Raw genomic sequence first — 19,545 nt, 5'->3', positions numbered from 1 at the left:
TTCGGTCCTCTCGGCGCGTCCTGTGACGCGCAAGATGGCGGCGCCCAGTTCGTGACCGCCAGTGATGCTGCGGCTGGTGCTGCGCGGCGCCTCTGCGCTCGCCGGGGGAAGCCGCCCCAAGTTCGTCGCGGGGCCGGCGGAGGAAGCGCGTCAGGGGCCGGGTGAGGAAGGGTTAGTGGGCGGCCAGACGTCGAGCCGCCGTGGAGCAGCACCATCCCCGCTCTCTCTGCCCTGCCCGCGCTCTACACCGCTTCCCCCTCAGCTGTGGGACTACAGCACCCATGTTGCTGCGTCTGCACGAGTGCAGGATGCGGGGATGGAGGGCCCCATTCGGCCTTGGCTACGATGCGGCTGCCCGCCTGGAGCTTTTCTCGATCGGCCCCATTTCTGGCGGGGAGGATCGAGGCCGGGTTGGGCCGGAGGGAGGTTGGTGGCGTCGCCCGGACCTGATTCGCAGAAAGCGGGAGGAAAAAGTCTTTGCATTGGAGTTCTTATCCCTGGGCGCCTCTCTGTAGCCTGGTTTGTTAAAAGAGGGCAGGAACCGAATAACATCTGGCCGTGTCCGGGAACCCAGCGCTTTTGTTGAATAAACCAGGGTTGTCCAACCTTGGCAACTTTAAGACTTGTGGACTTCAACTCCCAGCAAAGCTGGCTGAGGAACTCTGGGAGTTGAAGTCCACAAGTCTTAAAGTTGCCAAGGTTGGAGAACCCTGGAATAAACTTCGATCGTGCGTAAAGATGTCTTGAAAACACCGCCCTGAGGTTAAAAACAAGCAGTCGCCTGACCTGTGAGCCTATTTTCTTCTTCTCCGTGTTCTTGAAGGGCAGGCAAGGAAAAAACCAGCTGGGTCTTCAGAACAGGAAAAAAATGCTCTCCATATAGTGCTTGTCTAGACGGACAGGCTGCTTAATGTCCCCAGACTTCAAGGGGGAGTCAAGTTATTTTTTGTCACCACATGACTTCCAGCAAGAAGATGGTACTGCATTGCCTAGTGTATTATTCTGAATTGGATTTGCATTTTTTGTCTTTTCAGGTAAGAGCCCTTTTCTCCAAATAGTCAGAGAATATGCCAGGCCTGTCCGGAAAAAAAAAGAAGGTATGTATTATAAATTTTTCAGCTTGGTCCTCATTGTGCCTTTTGGGTGGAAATGCAGACCATAAATTAAATAAGCAATGGTTGGTTTGGAGGCAGGTTGCTGAGGATGCTTTTTTTTGTGGATTTGAACATTTGTCCATAATCCCAAACCCTGATCCATTGAAATGGGAAAACAAAAGGTGATAGGAGTAAACTGTGGTACCTCCCTTCCTTTTCATATCAATAGACACATTGGCTCAAAAAATTGGAGAGCTGGATTTACTTCTGAGCAACTAATCTTACACAGTAGCAATTTTCTTCCACTTCCTTCTTTCTCCTTACCACCAGGGAATTGAGAAGGAACTTAAAAATCTTGAAATTCCATTTTGGGAGCATCTACAGATATCTAGATATCTAGTACAGATATTGGCCATTATTGAAAAAATAATTGCTGAACAAAAATGTATAGCAAGAGAGCAATTCTTTTTTTCTTTTCAGCTATCCCCAGCCATCTGGATGATCTGCCTGATACAATGTTGAGGAAAGATTATGCCAATGTCTCAGCTGTAGACAAGTAAGATTTGTAGGGATTGGTGGGAAATGGGTGCGTGGGGATTTCTAGTGCCTTTTAGTGACAATTCTGTCACCTACCTTATTTTACAGTTGGAAGAAAAAAAAGTTCCCCAGATACAATCTCACAAAATACTCACCCTTCATATATGCTCTGTTAATATTCTCTGTTAAAAATGATACCTTCAGCATTACTTTTAATTTCCTTTGCTACATCCTAAAACCATTTGAGGCCAATGGCAAATGCAAAACCCCTCAGGAGATTCTGTTACCATATGCCTCCCACCGACCGGTGCGCTTGCATAGAGAGGGTCTCCTCAGGGTGCTGTCAGCCAAACAATGTCGGCTGGCGACCCCCAGGGGGAGGGCCTTCTCTGGGGGCACCTACCCTCTGGAATGAGCTTCCTCCTGGACTCCGTCAACTTCCTGACCTCCGGACCTTTCGCCGCGAGCTGAAGACGTATCTATTCTTCCGAGCAGGACTGGCATAAAACGGGTTTTAAATTGGATTTTAAATGGGGTTTTAAATTATGTATTTTATAATTAAATTATTGGCCATATTGAATAAGTTTTTTAATTGGTTTTATTGTATTGTATTGTATCTGGCTTTTAACCGCCCTCTGTCCTTCGGGAGAAGGGCGGTATAAAAATAAAATTATTATTATTATTATTATTATTATTATTAAAAAATAAAAATAAATCCAAGGAGACTCTGTGCTTTCCTGCAGGGTGGATGATATTGTCAAAAGAATACTGTCTCTGGAAATGGCAAGCCAGGTTAGTTTTTTGTTTTCCTTTTATAGAAAGTTTGGGATTTAGGAGCAAATACTGCTACCAAATAACCCTTCAGATCAGGGATCTCCAATCTTGGCAACTTTAAGCCTGGTGGACTTCAACTCCCAGAATTGGGCATTCTGGGAGTTGAAGTCCACCACGCTTAAAGTTGCCAAGTTTGGAGACCCCTGCTTCAGATCACCTTAGGTCAGGGAACAAACATCACAGGAGCTACCAGAACTCTGTTTTATTGTTTTAGAGCAGGGATGTCAACCTCAAGGGATGCGGCCCAAATGCGACCCATGGGGTGCTTAAATCTGGCCCGCACAGCTGGCCTGGAAATATCAAAGTACCGGCCCACAGTGTCTCTGCTGGCCAAAATGGGCTGCAGGGGGCCCATGTGTGGCTCCTCCGCAACCCATTTTTGGCCTCCCTGGCCTCCTGCAGCATTTTGCCGGCCAAAAACAGGCTCCACGGGGGCTGCGTGGCCCATTTTCAGCCAGCGGAGTCCTGCAGGAGGATTGGATTGGACTGGATTACAAGCAACATCCTATGTTAATACTACAGTTTAATGCCAGATTTTACATACTGTAAGTCCATTTAATTTACAATCAACAATCTATAATTGCAGTCCTCATGATAACAGCCAAGACTACTGGAATTGCTATTGTTAAATGATGTGATTATATGACACTCTTTTCAACTGCATTGCTTGGCAACAGAATTCCTGGTCCCAATTGCTGTTATAACCTAAGGACTGCCTGTACAGTATACCAACAGCCATGATGTTTGTGAACCTTCATTGTCCTTCATGACTGTGTTTGCAGAACATACTTAGTCAGGTGACCAAATTAACTTATTTCTGAGTTTGTATAATTCTAACTTGGTTAGTACAATAATACCAAGTCAACAGTTGTTAAAAAAAGTTTTTGAATGAAAAGAATCTTAGCATGCTGTACAAATCTCAGTTGCAACAGATGTGATTTAGTCTGAACAGTCCCTACATAATTTTATGGGTTTTATGACAGGAAAATTTCCACTTCCACAGTAAGCAAGTAACTCTCCCTCAGGATTTTCATCTGAAGCCCTAGATGGAGCAGTACTAAAATACCATATTTGTTGAGGAATTGACTGAAATGTACAACAAACTGTACTTGCAATTTTTTATCTGTTGACTTCCATTCACCAATGTCTACTTGTGCCTGTAGAAGGAAAAAGTGAAAATGAAGAAAGAGCAGCTAGCAGCCAAAGTCCGCAGGAGCCCAAATGACTGTGGATCGCCAGAGGTTCAAGGTATGCAGAAAAGTGGAAGCTATCCTTCCCCCCACTTAGCTCCATGGCTGCCAGGGAGACTGTTGGCATCAGCAGAGTTTAATTGGTGGCTAATGGAGTTTAATGGTGTAAAAGGGAAAGCTTTGGTTTTATTAGTCATGATGTCTGCAAGTGGTCCAATGAAAAACCGTACAAAAGAGATGGTTTGCATCCATCAAAGAAGGAGACTGAATTACTTGGCATTAAATTCACAGATTTTCTGGATAAACATTTAAACTGAACAGCAGGGACTGTATTAATTGATACAGAACATTTCTGTCCCCAGCAATCTAAAATTAATAGGGTTATCAGTGCATGTAACGTAGATGTTTGTGCAGGTAAGATTATCAACCTTGCTGCCAAGCAAAACCAAGCATTTAATAGTGAGTGCCATACCATGTGCACTAATCAAACAGATGGCAAGAAAGTAGGGGCAGTCGGGCACAACACAGGTTGTGTAGACCAGGGGTCTCCAACCTCGGTCCCTTTAAGACTTATGGACTTCAACTCCCAGAGTCCCTCAGCCAGAAAAGCTGGTTGAGGAACTCTGGGACTTGAAGTCCACAAGTTTTAAAGGGACCAAGGTTGGAGACCTCTGGTGTAGACAGTAAACACAGTCAATCAATATGGACACAAATGCCTATACACCAGTGCACAGTATGAGGAATAAACAGGCTGGATTAGAAATTCATGTAAATGAGGGCAGATATGGTATTGTTGCCATTATGGAAACTTGGTGGGATGAAACCCACAAATGGAACATACAGCTAGAGGGATTTAAATTATTTAAAAGAAATAGACCAAATAAAATTCTATTCTATTCTATTCTATTCTATTCTATTCTATTCTATTCTAAAAGAGGAGGTGGAGTTGCACTATATGTAAGAAATAACTACATCTCTACAAAAATAGAGCACGACAATGATGAAAATTATCTTAATAGAATAGAATAGAATTTTATTGGCCAAGTGTGATTGGACACACAAGGAATTTGTCTTGGTGCATATGCTCTCAGTGTACATAAAAGAAAAGATACGTTCATCAAGGTACAACATTTACAACACAATTGATGATCAATATATCAATATAAATCATAAGGATTGCCAGCAACAAGTTATAGTCATACAGTCATAAGTGGAAAGAGATTGGTGATGGGAACTATGAAACGATTAATAGTAGTGCAGATTCAGTAAATAGTCTGACAGTGTTGATGGAATTATTTGTTTAGCAGAGTGATGGCCTTCGGGAAAAAACTGTTCTTGTGTCTAGTTGTTCTGGTGTGCAGTGCTCTATAGCGTCATTTTGAGGGTAGGAGTTGAAACAGTTTATGTCCAGGATGCGAGGGATCTGCAAATATTTTCACGGCCCTCTTCTTGATTCGTGCAGTATACAGGTCCTCAATGGAAGGCAAGTTGGTAGCAATTATTTTTTCTGCAGTTCTAATTATCCTCTGAAGTCTGTGTTTTTCTTGTTGGGTTGCAGAACCGAACCAGACAGTTATAGAGGTGCAAATGACAGACTCAATAATTCCTCTGTAGAATTGGATCAGCAGCTCCTTGGGCAGTTTGAGCTTACTGAGTTGGCGCAGAAAGAACATTCTTTGTTGTCCTTTGTTAATGATGTTTTTGATGTTAGCTGTCCATTTGAGATCTTGCGATATGATAGAACCCAGAATTTTGAAGGTTTCTACTGTTGATACTGTGTTGTCAAGTATTGTGAGAGGTGGAAGTATGGAAGGGTTTTTCCTAAAGTCTACCACCATTTCTACGGTTTTGAGTGTGTTCAGTTCCAGATTGTTTTGGTTGCACCACAAGGCTAGTCGTTCGACCTCTCGTCTATATGCGGATTCGTCATTGTCTCGAATGAGACCAATCACTGTTGTGTCATCTGCGAACTTCAGTAGCTTAACTGATGGATCATTGGAGATGCAGTCATTGGTATACAGAGAGAAGAGAAGTGGGGAGAGCACACAGCCTTGGGGGGCCCCTGTGCTAATTGTACAGGTATTTGATGTGATCTTGCTTAGCTTCACCTTTACATTTACATTTGGGTCACTATTAAAGGAGAAAAAATGACATTGCCATAGGTGCATACTATAGGCCACCCAACCAAACAGAGGAAATAGAGGAACTTTTTGCTAGTCGGTTAACTAAGGTATGTAAGAAGCACAGCACCATAGTAATGGGGAATTTTAACTACCCTGACATCAACTGGGAGAGAAACTGCACCAAATGGAAGATCAAACAGGTTCCTGACAAACCTAACAGACAACTTTGTTTCTCAAAAAGTAGAGAAGGGAACAAGGGGATCAGCCATATTGGACTTATTCTCACTGAGATGAAATGATAGAAATTGTTGAAGCTACAGGAACCTTGGGGGCAAGCGATCATGCAGTATTGGAATTCAACATTATCCAAGCACAAGTAGTAGAACAAAGTCAAACTAGAGTCTTGGACTTAAGACTCCAGTTTGGACTTGGATTTAAGAGAGCTAATTTCAATAAACTTAGACAGAGCTTGGGAAGTATTCCATGGATGAGAATCCTCAGGGAAAACAACTCAAGAAGCTTGGGAAATTTTGAAAAGTGAGATTATAAAAGCCCAGTCTAGCACAAACCAATGAAGAAGAAAAAAAAATAACAAAAAAGTGTCAGTTTTGGAAGGCAGTTTTCTTTTTGCTTCTTAACTGCCACATATTTTAGCTGGGGAAGTTGGGAGGGGGTTGTTGGAACGATAGAAAGTTAGTCATAAAAACATTACGTATGCAAGGACTTTTGCCTGTGTCTGATGGAGACTGCCTGAAGATTGTATCCAACAGTGTGAAGAGTTGATTGGACAATGTGATGAACTTGTGGGTGTGGGGCAGGGCTGTCAACTGTCAACTGAGTGTAGAAAACCTGGAAGCTTTCAGTTTCAGGTTTTCCCAGCTGTGCCAACATGACATCTCTAATAAATTGGAACTTTGAGGAACCTCAAGCCTCAGTGCCTTATTTCGTTGGGGGTGTTCCTTGGAACCCTGACAAAAAGCTTCTTTCAACATGTTAAAAAGAAGAAAAAAGTCATTGAAAAAATTGGTCCATTGCTGGGAGAAAATGACAAGAAGGTGACAAGCAACAGGGAGAAAGCAAAACTACTTAACTCGTTTTTTGCATCTGTCTTTACACAAAGGGAAAAAATAGTCCAACCTATCAAAAACGGTACCACAAAAAACAGATTAGGAACACAAATTAAAATAGGGAAGAAAAGGGTAAGTGAACACCTCTCTACCCTAGACAAGTTCAAATCACCAGGACCGGATGGATTACACCCCAGGGTTCTGAAGGAACTGACAGACAAGATCTCAGAATCACTGAACTATATCTTTCAAAGATCCTGGAGCACCAGGGAACTGCCAGAGGACTGGAAAAAAGTGTCACCTTTAAAACCCTACATCGCTGAATTAATAGAGGGACAGAATCAAGATCAGGTGAATTGATACCACTTTATAATGCCTGGTAGGTCCACACTTGGAATATTGTATCCAGTTTTGATCACCATGATATAAAACAAATGTTGGACTTTAGAAAAATTGCAGAGAAGAACAACAAGGATGATTAGGGGACTGGAGGCTAAAACATATAAAGAGGAGTTGCCGGAATTGGGTATGTCTGTTTGATGAAAAAAGGACTAGGAGTGACATGATAGCAGTGTTCCAATATCTCAGAACTTTCCACAAAGAAGAGGGAGTCAAGCTATTTTCCAAAGCACATGAAGGCAGGACAAGGAGCAATGGATGGAAACTAATCAAGGAGAGAAGCAACCTAGAACTAAGGAGAAATTTCCTGACAGAACAATTAATCAGTGGAACAACTTGCCTCCAAAAGTTGTGAATATTCCAACACTGGAAGTTTTTAAGAAGATGTTGGATAACCATTTGTCTGAAGTGGTGAAGGGTTTCCTGCTAAGCAGGGGGTTAGACTAGATGACCTCCAAGGTCCCTTCCAACTGTGTTATTCTATTCTATTCTGTCACTTCATTATGTTTTGGAAGAGCCTAAAGAGCCTCCCCAGGGGCTCCCCAGGAGCCTAAGAGCCTCCCCAGGGGAAGGTCCTTCTCTGTGGGGGCTCCCACCCTCTGGAACGAACTTCCCCCGGGTTTACGCCAAATACCTGACCTTCGGACATTCCGTCGCGAACTGAAGACACATCTTTTTATTCGCGCGGGGCTGGCTTAAATTGATTTTAACAAATTTTTAAATTCTTAGAAATTAATTTTAAATGGGGTTTTTTAGCTTATTATATATTTTACTTCTCAGGCCAATTTTAAAATAAGTTTTTTAACTGCATTTTAAATTTGTATATTGTACCGTCTGTTTTATTCTTGCCTGTACACCGCCCTGAGTCCTTCGGGAGAAGGGCGGTATAGAAATCAAATAAATAAATAAATAAATAATGGAGATCTGGAGAGTTTTGATTTTCAATTTCTTACTGTTCTCGGAAACTGGTCAAGCAGAAGGAAAAAATCACCACAGTAGCTGTATTTGTCTGGAAGGGCGAGATGTGAAGAATTGTTGGAAACATCTGGAAGTCGACTCATTCCTGTTTATATAAAAGGAGACCTTATAAATCTTCTTTCTATTTTCCCAATCTCACAGTCTATACTTCTGTCGATGTAAATGGATTCAGTTGCTTTGTATGACTAATGAGAATGTATATGTTTTAATGGCCTCTAAGTTTAGAATGTAGGTGATTTGAATAAAATCACAAAGTTACCTGTGTTTCCCTGAAAATAAGACTGGGTCTTATTTTCTTTTGGGGCCCAAAATAAGCACTAGGGCTTATTTTCAGGGGTGTCTCCTCCCCCACATGTATGTGACACACAATTCTTCTTGCTTGCAGTCGGGCAGGAGGCACACCAGTGCCGCTACCGTGAGGCAGAGGGGTGGAGCTGCCACATGTGCCTCGTACCAGCTTACCTCAGGGCCCCCACAGCCAGGCCATCTATGCTTCACCTCATGGCTATGGCACTGGTGCGCCTCTCAGCCTCCTGCTCCATTTTGGCTGCGAGAAAGAAGACGTGGGCCAGCAGCCACAGCTCCTGCTGCATATGGTTGCTGGTTCTGCCACCACAAGGCAGGTGTTGGGGCGTTGATAGCCTGGCTTCAGGGGATAAGCCGGTGCGGGACCTGTAGGGCCGTTCCACACCCTGCCTCACAGCTGCAGCACCACTAACAACCAGACGGAGTGGGACAGGTGACTGGCTGCACAGGGTCTTAAGTAGGGCTTATTTTGGGGGGAGGGCTTATATTAAGTTAATGCATAAAAAACCATGCTAGTTGCCAGAAGTCAGTATGGATAAGCTATCAGTCTGTTGGAGTAAGGTGACTAATACATTTTTTAAAAAATAATTAAATCACACATACAAACCTGGTGTAGTAGGTTAAAGTGTTGGATTGACCCACTCCAATCATGGAAGCTCGTGGGTGACGATGGGGCAGCCATTCTCCTTCAGCCAAACCTCCTACACAGGATTATTGGGGGGAAATTGTATCATGTATGCATTTTGAGATCACAAATGAAACAAAGGTGTGACAAATATTGCCAAGCTGATGTCATATCAGTTTTTCATTAACATTCCTTAGTGGTAGAAATGCTCTTGATTAAAGAAACATGTTTGACAAAATATCCTTTTTGTCATTCAGGTTAATCAAGTAGGAGCTTACAAATGGGTCTTGAGGTTGCTTGGAGGTTCTGGAAGGACAATGCAGCTTGACCAAAGAATTGCCCACCCTGATCTAGGATGGACATCTTCTTCCACCATACACCCATCTGTAGGAGGAAGGCATGTGGAGCAGGGAGGGAGGGCAGAAACAACTTGGCAATCATTGAGGGAACCAATATTGCTGCCCATGCCCCTCACATCCCACATTGTTGGCATGAAGTAGCTAGAAGTTGGACTTGAAAATTGTACTTGGGGTTCATCTGCTGTTCCTCCTCCCTGGAAGGAGACAAAGTAAAGAGCTGCAGATTTTGGTCTTGGCCTTGCTGTCATCATCATTTTTATTAATCCAATGGATGATGATGCATTTGCAGGGCATTCAAAATTGGATTGAATAACTAGTGCACTCAAATGGAAACGAATGTGAAACAAACAGTGTTGATACCTTTAGAGAAACAGGATTAGAGGCTATGTTTGTGTTGTGGTCTCTCAGCAACCTGCGGAGCTGGCAACGGAGTCAGACAGCGATGAGGCTGAGGTGAGGCCAGGGCCATCATGGAATGAGGTGCGGACTCCAGAGCCTCCAGAGACTGATAGTAGTGAAGCAGAGGAACAGGAGGAGCCTGTTCCTAATGCACACATGAGACGAGCTGCCAGAAGGCAAGAGCAGCTCAAGCAGAGAGGACAACTTGGGAGTAGGGCCAAGAGATGATTGGCCCCTCCCATAAGGCTTAAAAAAGACCAGCACCAGTGTTTCAGCTTTGCCAGAAAACAACGTTGTAGCTGCGTCTTCTGCTCCGTCTTCTGCTTTGTGTACGTCTTTGTTTTTGTGGCTTCTGGACGTTTACCAGGAAGGGCCTTTGGCAGTTAGCCTAATTGGACTGAGGTTTGTGAGGTAACTGAGGAATTTGTGTTGGGAGGCATTTGTTTTACTTTGAGTTGAATGACGCTGGGAATGAAGTAATTCCCAGCTGTTTGAATAAAATTTGTTTTTCCACGGACTAAGTTTATTACTACCTACTTGGGTCTTGGTCACAACAGTTTGCATTAAAACAGATAAATGCAAACTCTTGCAGGAAATGGAACTCGGATGCATTGGAATAGGATGGGAAAAGGTGGACCTGGGAAAAACACCCTGCAGGTGCAGGTGACCATAACCTAAACGAGTCAGTTTTGTGGCCATAAATAAAAACCTTCCAGATTCAGAGAAGGACAACAAGAATGCTGGGGGGGGGGAGGGGCAGAAGCTTAATCTTATGAAGGCAGATTAAAGAAAAGACTGTTAAAGGGGGTGGGGGAATGCCATCATATGCTCTCAGCTCTTTGAACTAGAGCAGTCTAGGAAACCAAAGTTGTGGATGCCGATACTGTTTTTATTTATTTATTTATTTTATTTATTTATCAAATTTTTATACCGCCCTTCTCCCGAAGGACTCAGGGCGGTGTACAGCCAAAGATAAAACACAGAATATGTACAATTAAAACCAAATTAAAAAATAGCAAATTACAAAAAAAGGCTGATAATCAAAATTTAAATTTAAAATTTTTTAAAAAATATTAATAAAACCCCAATTTAAAATCAACTATTATGCCAGTCCCGCTTGAATGAATAAGTATGTTTTTAGCTCACGACGGAAGGTCCGAAGATCAGGCACTTGACGTAAGCCCGGGGGAAGTTCATTCCAGAGCGTCGATGCTCCCACAGAGAAGGCCCTGCCCCTGGGGGCCGCCAGCCGACACTGTTTGGCGGACGGCACCCTGAGGAGACCTTCTCTGTGAGAGCGTACAGGTCGGTGGTAGGCATAGGGTAACAGCAGGCGGTCTTGTAAGTACCCGGGTCCTAAGCCATGGAGCGCTTTAAAGGTGGTAACCAAAATCTTGAAGCGCACCCGAAAGACCACAGGAAGCCAGTGCAGACTACGGAGCAGTGGTGTTACGTGAGAGCCACGAGTGGCTCCCATTACTACTCGCGCAGCCGCATTCTGGACTAACTGCAGCCTCCGGGTGCACCTCAAGGGCAGCCCCATGTAGAGAGCAATGTTATTGTGAAGTAACAGAATCTTACAAGTCTAAATGTGCCCCCTCCCAATCTTCATTGGAACTAAGGAGAGTCTTGTCTGAGATGCTTTCTCAGGTGGAAGTTCTTCCTTGGACTTCAGTTTTTTTCTCTGGCTGATGTCTTGCTTTGTGCCTCTGCTGCTCCTCAAGGTTACCCTTACAGCTCATGTCACGCAGCTGAAATGGTGTCACCCAGACGGTCAAGACCTGTTTTGTAACCAGAGTGCTCTTTGGTATTTGGCCATAAATTCAATAAAGAAATATTCATTAAGTAATAGATTTTAAGTTAAAGCAAGGCAAATTCTGGTTGAATTGCTAGGAAGGACTTTTTCAGGAAAGAGGAATTGGACAGTGGAGCCCATGATCCAGCAAGATGGCAGGCTCCCCTTCACCAGGAGGCAGGGGGCAGCTATTAAGACAGGGGCTGGGCAGCCACTGGAGCAATGGGGTAGACTGGATGGCCTGGGACATGGTGAAAGAGTTAGTTCATTTCCTGCAGCTTCAGTGCAGGTTTCAACATCCCACTGAGGCAATAACTCCAGAGTACAGCAGGAAAAGAAGACTTGTGAAAGTCAAACCTCAACTGAATCCTGCTGCACAAATGATAATACTGCATAGAATTGCTATCCAACGTTCGTTGTCTTGAGAAAGCTTTCTTTGACATTTGCCTTTTGGGCAGAAGGCTATAAGAAGGCTCCGATTTAGAGTGCGTGTGTGTCAGACTCAGTGCCTTGTGTGCCACCTTGGCAGGAATTTGGCATGACATCCAAACTGAACGCTGCTTCCCCCTCTTCTTAAGCAACTCTGAATTATATTCAACAATAATTTCACCATTTGCTCAGGAGCAGATAAATTGCGGCTGTTCCTTTCTGCTTTGGCCTCTGGCAGAGAAAAGTGATGCCTGGTTCACAGATCTTTGAAAGGATAAGTCAAAGGAGACAGAGGAGATTTATCCTCTGAAGGGTGTGGTGGTGGTTGTTAGTTGCGAAGTCGTGACCGACCCATCGCGACCCCATGGACAATATTCCTCCAGGCTTTCTTGTCCTCTACCATCCTCTGGAGTCCATTTAAGCTCACACCTACTGCTTCAGTGACTCCAGCCACCTTGTTCTCTGTCGTCCCGTTCTTCTTTTGCCCTCAATCTTTCCCACATGAGGCTCTTCTGCAGTGAGCCCTTCCTTCTCATTAGGTGGCCAAAGTATTTGAGTTTCCTCTTCAGGATCTGGCCTTCTAAAGAGCAGTCAGGGTTGATCTCCTCTAGGACTGACCGGTTGGATCGCCTTGCAGTCCAAGGGACTCACAGGAGTCTTCTCCAGCACCAGAGTTCAAGGGCCTCAGTTCTTTGGTGCTCAGCCTTCCTTTTGGTCCAACTTTCACGCCATACATTGCAACTGGGAAAATTGAGGGGTGTGGTAGCCACCCATTTATGCCTCTGATTATGTAAACTTCAGATTATGCCTCTGAAGTTTGATTGTAAACTTCAACCAAAACAATTTCCTGAAAACTTATAAGACAGTCAGTTTAGAATACCAATTAAAGGGCCAGGAGATCACAAGTCTTTCTTTAGGCACAAAACCAGCTGGGTGACTTTGGGGACAGGTGACAGGTGACTTTGGGGAAACCGCACAGCCCAACCCACCTCACAGGGTTATTGTTCCAGGGAAAATAGGAGGTGGGAGCATTGTGTGCATCATCTTGAAAGAATGTTGTTAAAAGGGATGTAAAATCTAATTTTAAAAAATAAAATCAATTGTAATCATACAGATATCTATCTACGTGCTTTTTTTGCATCAAAAATGCAACATAAAAGGAGAAGGAATTAGAGAAAGAAGAGGACAAAGAGTTCTTAAAGAATATAGTGCTTATGATTGGTTGGACTACAAATAATTGAGCTGCCCAGTAGAGCTGATTATTTGGCTGAAATGGTCTTACTTTCTGTTTTCACATCTCTCTCTCCAGACTCGCTCTGCCTTCTTTTAGCAGAACACAGAAAGAACCAGGAACTCTGTTCTCATGTGTAACACTTAAAAGTGTATCTGGCTGCTAATGTTCATGTGTACTCTCTAAAATAGGAGAAGAAAACGTAACAGGAACTTTTCTATCTTTTTTCTTAATGTTCTAGTTGCCTACTTGACAGCCATGATCCGCACCCTCAAAGAACATCTGCATATGCACCCCAAGGTAAGAGTCTTCAAAGCGTTTAAGCTGTTGGTTATGTAACCTCTATAAACTGTGTCTTCTAAGTCAGCAGATTTTGTTGAAAAGCACTGCAAACAAATAGATGGCAGAGAATTGGATTTTTGGCAGTCCTTACTGAATGCAAGTATCTTCAGATACAAAGTGGTTCATTCTTCAAGTGACCCTCGCAAAAGTCAGCATAGATGCTGCATACCCATCACAGTATTCTTTTCTTATGGAGTTAGATTATGTTCCTTAAGGGAAGAGAGCTGGAGGCATGAGAGAAGGGGAGAGGTAAAACCAATGGCGATATCACTGCTTTGTTCTCACTTTACAAACTATTTTTGCTTCCGTCCTGTCCATCTATCATTTTGTATATTGTTCTTTCATCATTAAAATTCTGAATTTTTCCTTTTTGAGGACCCAAAAGTATTTTTTTTTCAAAAGGCAACTAGACTTTCTTGTTTTTTTTCCTTGAAGATGTTTCGCTTCTTCAGTTCTGATTGAAGTATCTTGATGAGAAGCAAAACATCTTCAAGGTAAAAAACAAGAAAGTCTAGTTGCCTTTTGAAAAAGTTTGGGACAACCATGACCTGGATGATTGAGAATCTCCATAGACATCTTTTTTGAGGATTTCATAAACTGCATCCAACCACGTCTTGTTGCTTTCAGTCTTCCTTTCCTCACAACCCATTCACATATTTATTTTGCAATTAAATCTTCATTCATTCTCTACCGTGTATGACCACACTAGAGAACGGAAGCCTTTGAGGGCGCAATCTTGCGCCCCTGCAGGCTTCCATTTTCCAGAGCAAAAGTTTTTGGCACAGAGAATGGAAGCCTTCAGGGACGTGATCTCAGGTTCCTTCAGGCTCACTGAGGCTGCCAGGCGCTCCAAAGGCAGATTGGATGTCCTGCTCAGGCAGCCTCGGTGAGTCAGCCAAGCCGAGCAGGCCCGCTTGTCCCATTCTGTCTCTGCAATTGGAACTCCGGGAGCAGGCAAAGGATGGCTGGAGAGGAGATAGCTCGCCTGATCATGGAGATCTTTGCAAAGTGAGTGAGTCTCCACAGGCCCAGTGCCTGTTAGTTCCCTAGGGAGGTGGGGGGATAAGCAGCGGGAATGTTGCAGTGTCTCTGCGGTTGGTCGTAAGGGTGAATGACTGCTGTTGTGCTGCAACACTTGTAAATCAAGACATCCCTCTTATTATTTAATTCTGTTCACGGTACTGCTATTCCTTTGTTTTGTCCCAAACATTTTTTTAAAATTCTATCAAAATCCTTTTTTCCCTTTCTTTATACTCTTGGACCACTTTCTTAGCAGCTCTCTTTTTTTCTCCATGCATATTGTGCCATCTTTTTCATTCACTTCCAATTTTTTTATAACTGGCCTCATCCGTAGTCTTGTTTTCATTTTGTCATTTCACTAAGCGTAATTTTTCATAGATTCTGTTAATGTAACCATGGAATTCTGTAAGATTGTTTTTTTCACTTGTTTTCAAGCAACTTCTCTGTCCTCTCCATTCATTCTGTTGCGAGAGTAATCTGTCTTCTAATATTGTTCAGGATTCAGACTTTTCTCCCTTACATTTATTCTTCTTTCGCTCCAATTTCTTTTGGGTTTTTTTTTTCCTTCCACATCCAATTTTCCCCAAAATTCATTCTTGACACTAATTGCTATCACATTCAGAATTTTTTATCATTCTTGTATTGTTGTTTTAGTCATTTAGTCGTGTCCAACTCTTGACAACTTTATAGGCAAATGCTCTCCATGCTACCCTGTTAAGCACAGTTGCTTTCAATTGTTGGATGTTCTTCTTTGTATCAGCTGTGCTGGAATCAAGCCAATGTGTTCTTTGCTTGCCCTTTCTTCTTGATCCACTAACTATTCCTAGCATCACTGACATCTCCAGTTAATTTGCGCGCATGGCCTGGCCAAAGTAAATCAAATCATAGTGAATTACTTTCACTAATCTTTCTTCACAGATGATCCAACCGGTCATGCTTTTAAATTCATTCCTTTTCCATCTGTATGTTAGAGTTAGGCATCAAACAAACATAGCCTTTTCTAAACAGATATTCCTCGGTCTCCTTTTCATTTTGCCAGACAGTTGTGGAGTGGGCAGGGCTGAAGCTGGTGGCAGCAGTGAAACCGCCTCTTCCAGGGATGCAGTTGCAGGGATGAATTTATTACGTTTTTTAAAAAAAACACCAGCTGGCCACATGTTGCATGGCCTGCTCTATGGATTCCTTCTTTCATATGTACCCATCACAATCAAGTTGATGTGAATTAGTACTTCCCATTGTATATTTTAGGTCTTTTATTCATAATTAAACCTATACTTTCCCTTTCCTGTATATATCCAATAATTTAATAAGAGTAGAACATCTTCATTCAACTCTGTTACATCTTCTCACTTTCATCATTTCTCAAAGATACAACATGGCTATTTTTCTCTTGGTCACTTCATTTGATTATTCGTGCTCTTTGCATGCACTCCTCTGGCGTTTCAGTTTTCCAATACCAAGGTCATCAACAAATAAATATGTTAATATTGACCACCACTACCATAAAGCTTTACATTAAGATGAAGCTGGAGTTCAGGTTACCAGCCTAAATTGTTACTATGCCACATAGTAACCATGTTCCCTGCTAACTCCTGGTCAGTTCTGGCATATTATGGCAGGATTTCTAATCCAGAGACCTCCTTACAAGCCATTATCCTATTGCCTGCATCCCATAAACTAGACCAGGCCTGTCAAATTGGTGGCCCACAGGCTGGATATGGCCTGTGCAGGCCACGCCCACCGTGGCTTTGCAAAAGGTAAGCAACATTGCAATGTGTCATAATCCAGCCCGCAATGCAATCAGGTTTGACACCCCTGAACTAGATACATACTTTAGATCCAATTCTGAGAAGTACAAAAGTTTATTTTTAATACTGTTCTCAGAGATCACAGTGTAATAAATAATATTCCTTATTCCCCAACACAATAATATTTTTCCTTCTAGCAAATTATTGCTGTCTTTCAATAAACTTGCAAATGTTGTCAGTAAATTAAGAACCAGAAAGTTGAAAAATTAAAAGACTTGGATCCATAGATAATTCACTGAAGAGGCTACAACTTTCTAGGACAAGGTTAATCTTACCCGTATGATGATAGCCACTGACCAGCGGACCGTGTTGCTGAAATACCTGCGTAATAGCCGCTATGATACCTTTGAGAACACGTGCAAGCAGCTGGAAATCGAGTACTCGCCTCCTCCACAATACCGACGGAAAATCACACGGCGCGCAGCTGTCAAGAAGGAATTTCGAGCCATGGTAGGTTAAGAATGGCTGGCCCAAGGTGACCTACAGAAGCAGCCTGGCCAACGGCAGCTTCTATAGCATAGAGATGGGCATATTCCGCTCTTTTGCAGAGGCTTCAGACAAGGAAGGAGGCTTGGAAGGCAAGGATATTTGACAAGGATCCTGTCCAATGAGTTGAACAGCATTTCTGTCCCCAGCATTAGAGTGGGTGGTTAAGGACAGCAGAGTAGGAAAGTGGCATGGCTAAGCGAAGCAGTACATCCTCAGCAGCAGCGAGCAGCTTGTGGATAGAGGGCAGCTTGCCCTGCCTTAATATTTGCAGAAAATAGCATGACTGAGCCAGAACTTATTCCTTTGATCATTCTCAGTTGGCTTCACGTTTCACATTCAGATAAAATGGGGCAGACTACATTGTGGCTTGGTCCTTACTGTCTCATTGTAGCAGTTGGAGACATAGGAATGGGGACCTTGCATGTATGGTGGCAGTGGAAGCAGAAGCTGCTTATTTCTCCAGGCTGAAAGGACATTTGGGCAGCTAAATCCCCAATTAAATCTCTCCTTCCCATTAATATTCAGATCTACAAAGAGAAGCAAAAGCTAAGAGCTCTGGAAAGCTTGAAGCAGATGGAAAAGCAAGATGAAGGAATAAAGGAGCAGGCACAGCCAAAGGAGGAGACCCCAGGCTGAGCTGGACATAACTTCTGTTGATGGGAGGAGACGTTCAAACTGAGGAACAAATCTTCAAGATAATAAAACATTGAACACCCAACTTTTTATCTGCATCTGTCTATGTGCAAATATGTGCATATCTTTTTTTTTTACTTCATCTACATGTTTGAGGTGTAGTAAGGATGTTAGATCAGGGATCTCCAAACTTGTCAATTTTAAGATTTGTGGACTTCAACTTTCAGAATTCCCCGGCTAGGATGGATTCTGGGAGTTGAAGTCCACAAGTCTTAAAACTACCACGTTCGGAGACTCTTGTGTTAGATATTAGTTATTGTTCCAGTTACCTAAATATTAGTAGGGATTGTTCTGCCATTCTCAAAATCCAAGGAAGGAGATCCACCAAATTGGATTGAACCGAAAGTATGATTCACTGTCCTCTTCCTGCAGGACTCAGTCCAGTGGCACCTTTGTTCTTGTGACCAAGTGAGGCTTGTTTTCATCTTCCCAGAGAGTCTCAGTTTCGTTTTTAAAAATTGAAATGGAGACCCTCAATTTATGAGTCAAAACTATTCCATTGTTTTGGCAGAACTTGGGAGTTTATACCTGACTGCCCAGCTTAATTTTTTTCCTGAGTAGTCCATATAAAAATACTGAAAGACTTGGCTGAATGCAGCCTAAGAAATAGGAGCAGAACTAAGACTCTTTTTTTGCAAAGGGCCTATTACACATCTCAGGGGTTTTATTTCACAAATTTTGCTTTTTGTTTTCAATAAATGGTAATGTGAGATTAAGAAAAAATAAACCTGGAAACGCTCAAGCCAAAATATTTACCTTGTTAGGTTTTTCAACTTCCCCACCGTTGTGCCATCAGAATAACAGAGTTGGAAGGACTTTGGAGGTCTTCTAGTCCAACCCTCTGCACAAGCAGGAGGCCCAATACCGTTCTGGACAAATGGCTGTCAAATCTTTTCTTAAAAACCTTCAGTGATGGATTAGCCACAACTTCTGGAGGCAAGTCGTTCCACTGGTTAATGTTTCCAACAGTCACAAAATTTCTCCTTAGTTCTAGGTTGGGGGCTGAGAGATTGGAAGGTGGGTGCTTAGAGAAGATTTAGGTTTGAAGTAGAGCTGCTCCTGACTGAGGAGCACCAGTCAAGCACAAAGTCAACCAAAGGAATGTGGAGATGGGAAAGGTGTGAACACAGGGTCAGTCTTCCAAAGCAACCAGAGAACTTTTTAATTGGACATTGACTGATAATGGGGGATGGCCAGGAGAAAAGGGAACGTTAATTGCATCATTTTTGCACCAGCACACAGATTCTGTCTGCTCTAATCTGTAACTGTTTTGTTCTCAGTAAAGTAAACACGTGGAAAAAGAAATGAACCAGGAGTCTTTCTTTGCTAATTAAACAAGTGGGATGGATAGCATTCTTAACACCTGAGCCCCCCACTTCCCTGCAAGCTGGAGCACTGCTGGTGATCTAATACTCTGACTGTAAATACCAGGCAAAAGCTGCTCTAAGACAGTTTTTTTATTTGCTCCATCTGCTGTTTAGAAAGCTATTTGTTTCGCAAGACTTGGCATTATTCCACCCACTTCTTGCTGCTTCCTCTGGCATTTCACCCAGCCTGCAGGGTACCACAAAGAAGAACTTATACCATCCTGCTTGCCCAGTTGCAAAAGACTCCCAATGTCTCTTTGGAAGACACATTCTTCCAAATGTCTTCACCAATGTCCCAGTTAGTGATTTGCCAGCCGACTGTCTCCCCAGTAACCCAGTCCTCAGAAGGCAGCTGGACCAGTGGGAGGTATGACTGCTGTTTGGATTGTCCCATGTGTAAGTAGATCTCTACCTCCAATACCTGTGGAGAATAGCCAGCTGCGGAGGGAGGAATGAGACC

General features: G+C 43.0%; 1 protein-coding gene across 1 annotated transcript; it reads left to right on the top strand.

The window, feature by feature from the left end:
* The first annotated feature begins 3 nt into the window (after window positions 1-3).
* Window positions 4-17,795, top strand: MRPS15 (mitochondrial ribosomal protein S15). Its single transcript, XM_058196021.1, has 8 exons — window positions 4-161; window positions 1,035-1,097; window positions 1,575-1,650; window positions 2,375-2,423; window positions 3,629-3,713; window positions 13,608-13,666; window positions 16,795-16,986; window positions 17,551-17,795. The coding sequence occupies exons 1-8, from the start codon at window positions 65-67 to the stop codon at window positions 17,659-17,661; spliced, it is 732 nt and encodes a 243-aa protein (XP_058052004.1). The 5' UTR covers window positions 4-64; the 3' UTR covers window positions 17,662-17,795.
* Window positions 17,796-19,545: the final 1,750 nt, after the last annotated feature.

The sequence above is a fragment of the Ahaetulla prasina genome, chromosome 10 (genome assembly GCF_028640845.1).
Source record: "Ahaetulla prasina isolate Xishuangbanna chromosome 10, ASM2864084v1, whole genome shotgun sequence".
In the NCBI taxonomy this organism is placed as follows: domain Eukaryota; kingdom Metazoa; phylum Chordata; class Lepidosauria; order Squamata; family Colubridae; genus Ahaetulla; species Ahaetulla prasina.
Note: the sequence above shows the minus strand (reverse complement) of the source record. Positions and strands in the feature narration are given on the sequence as shown.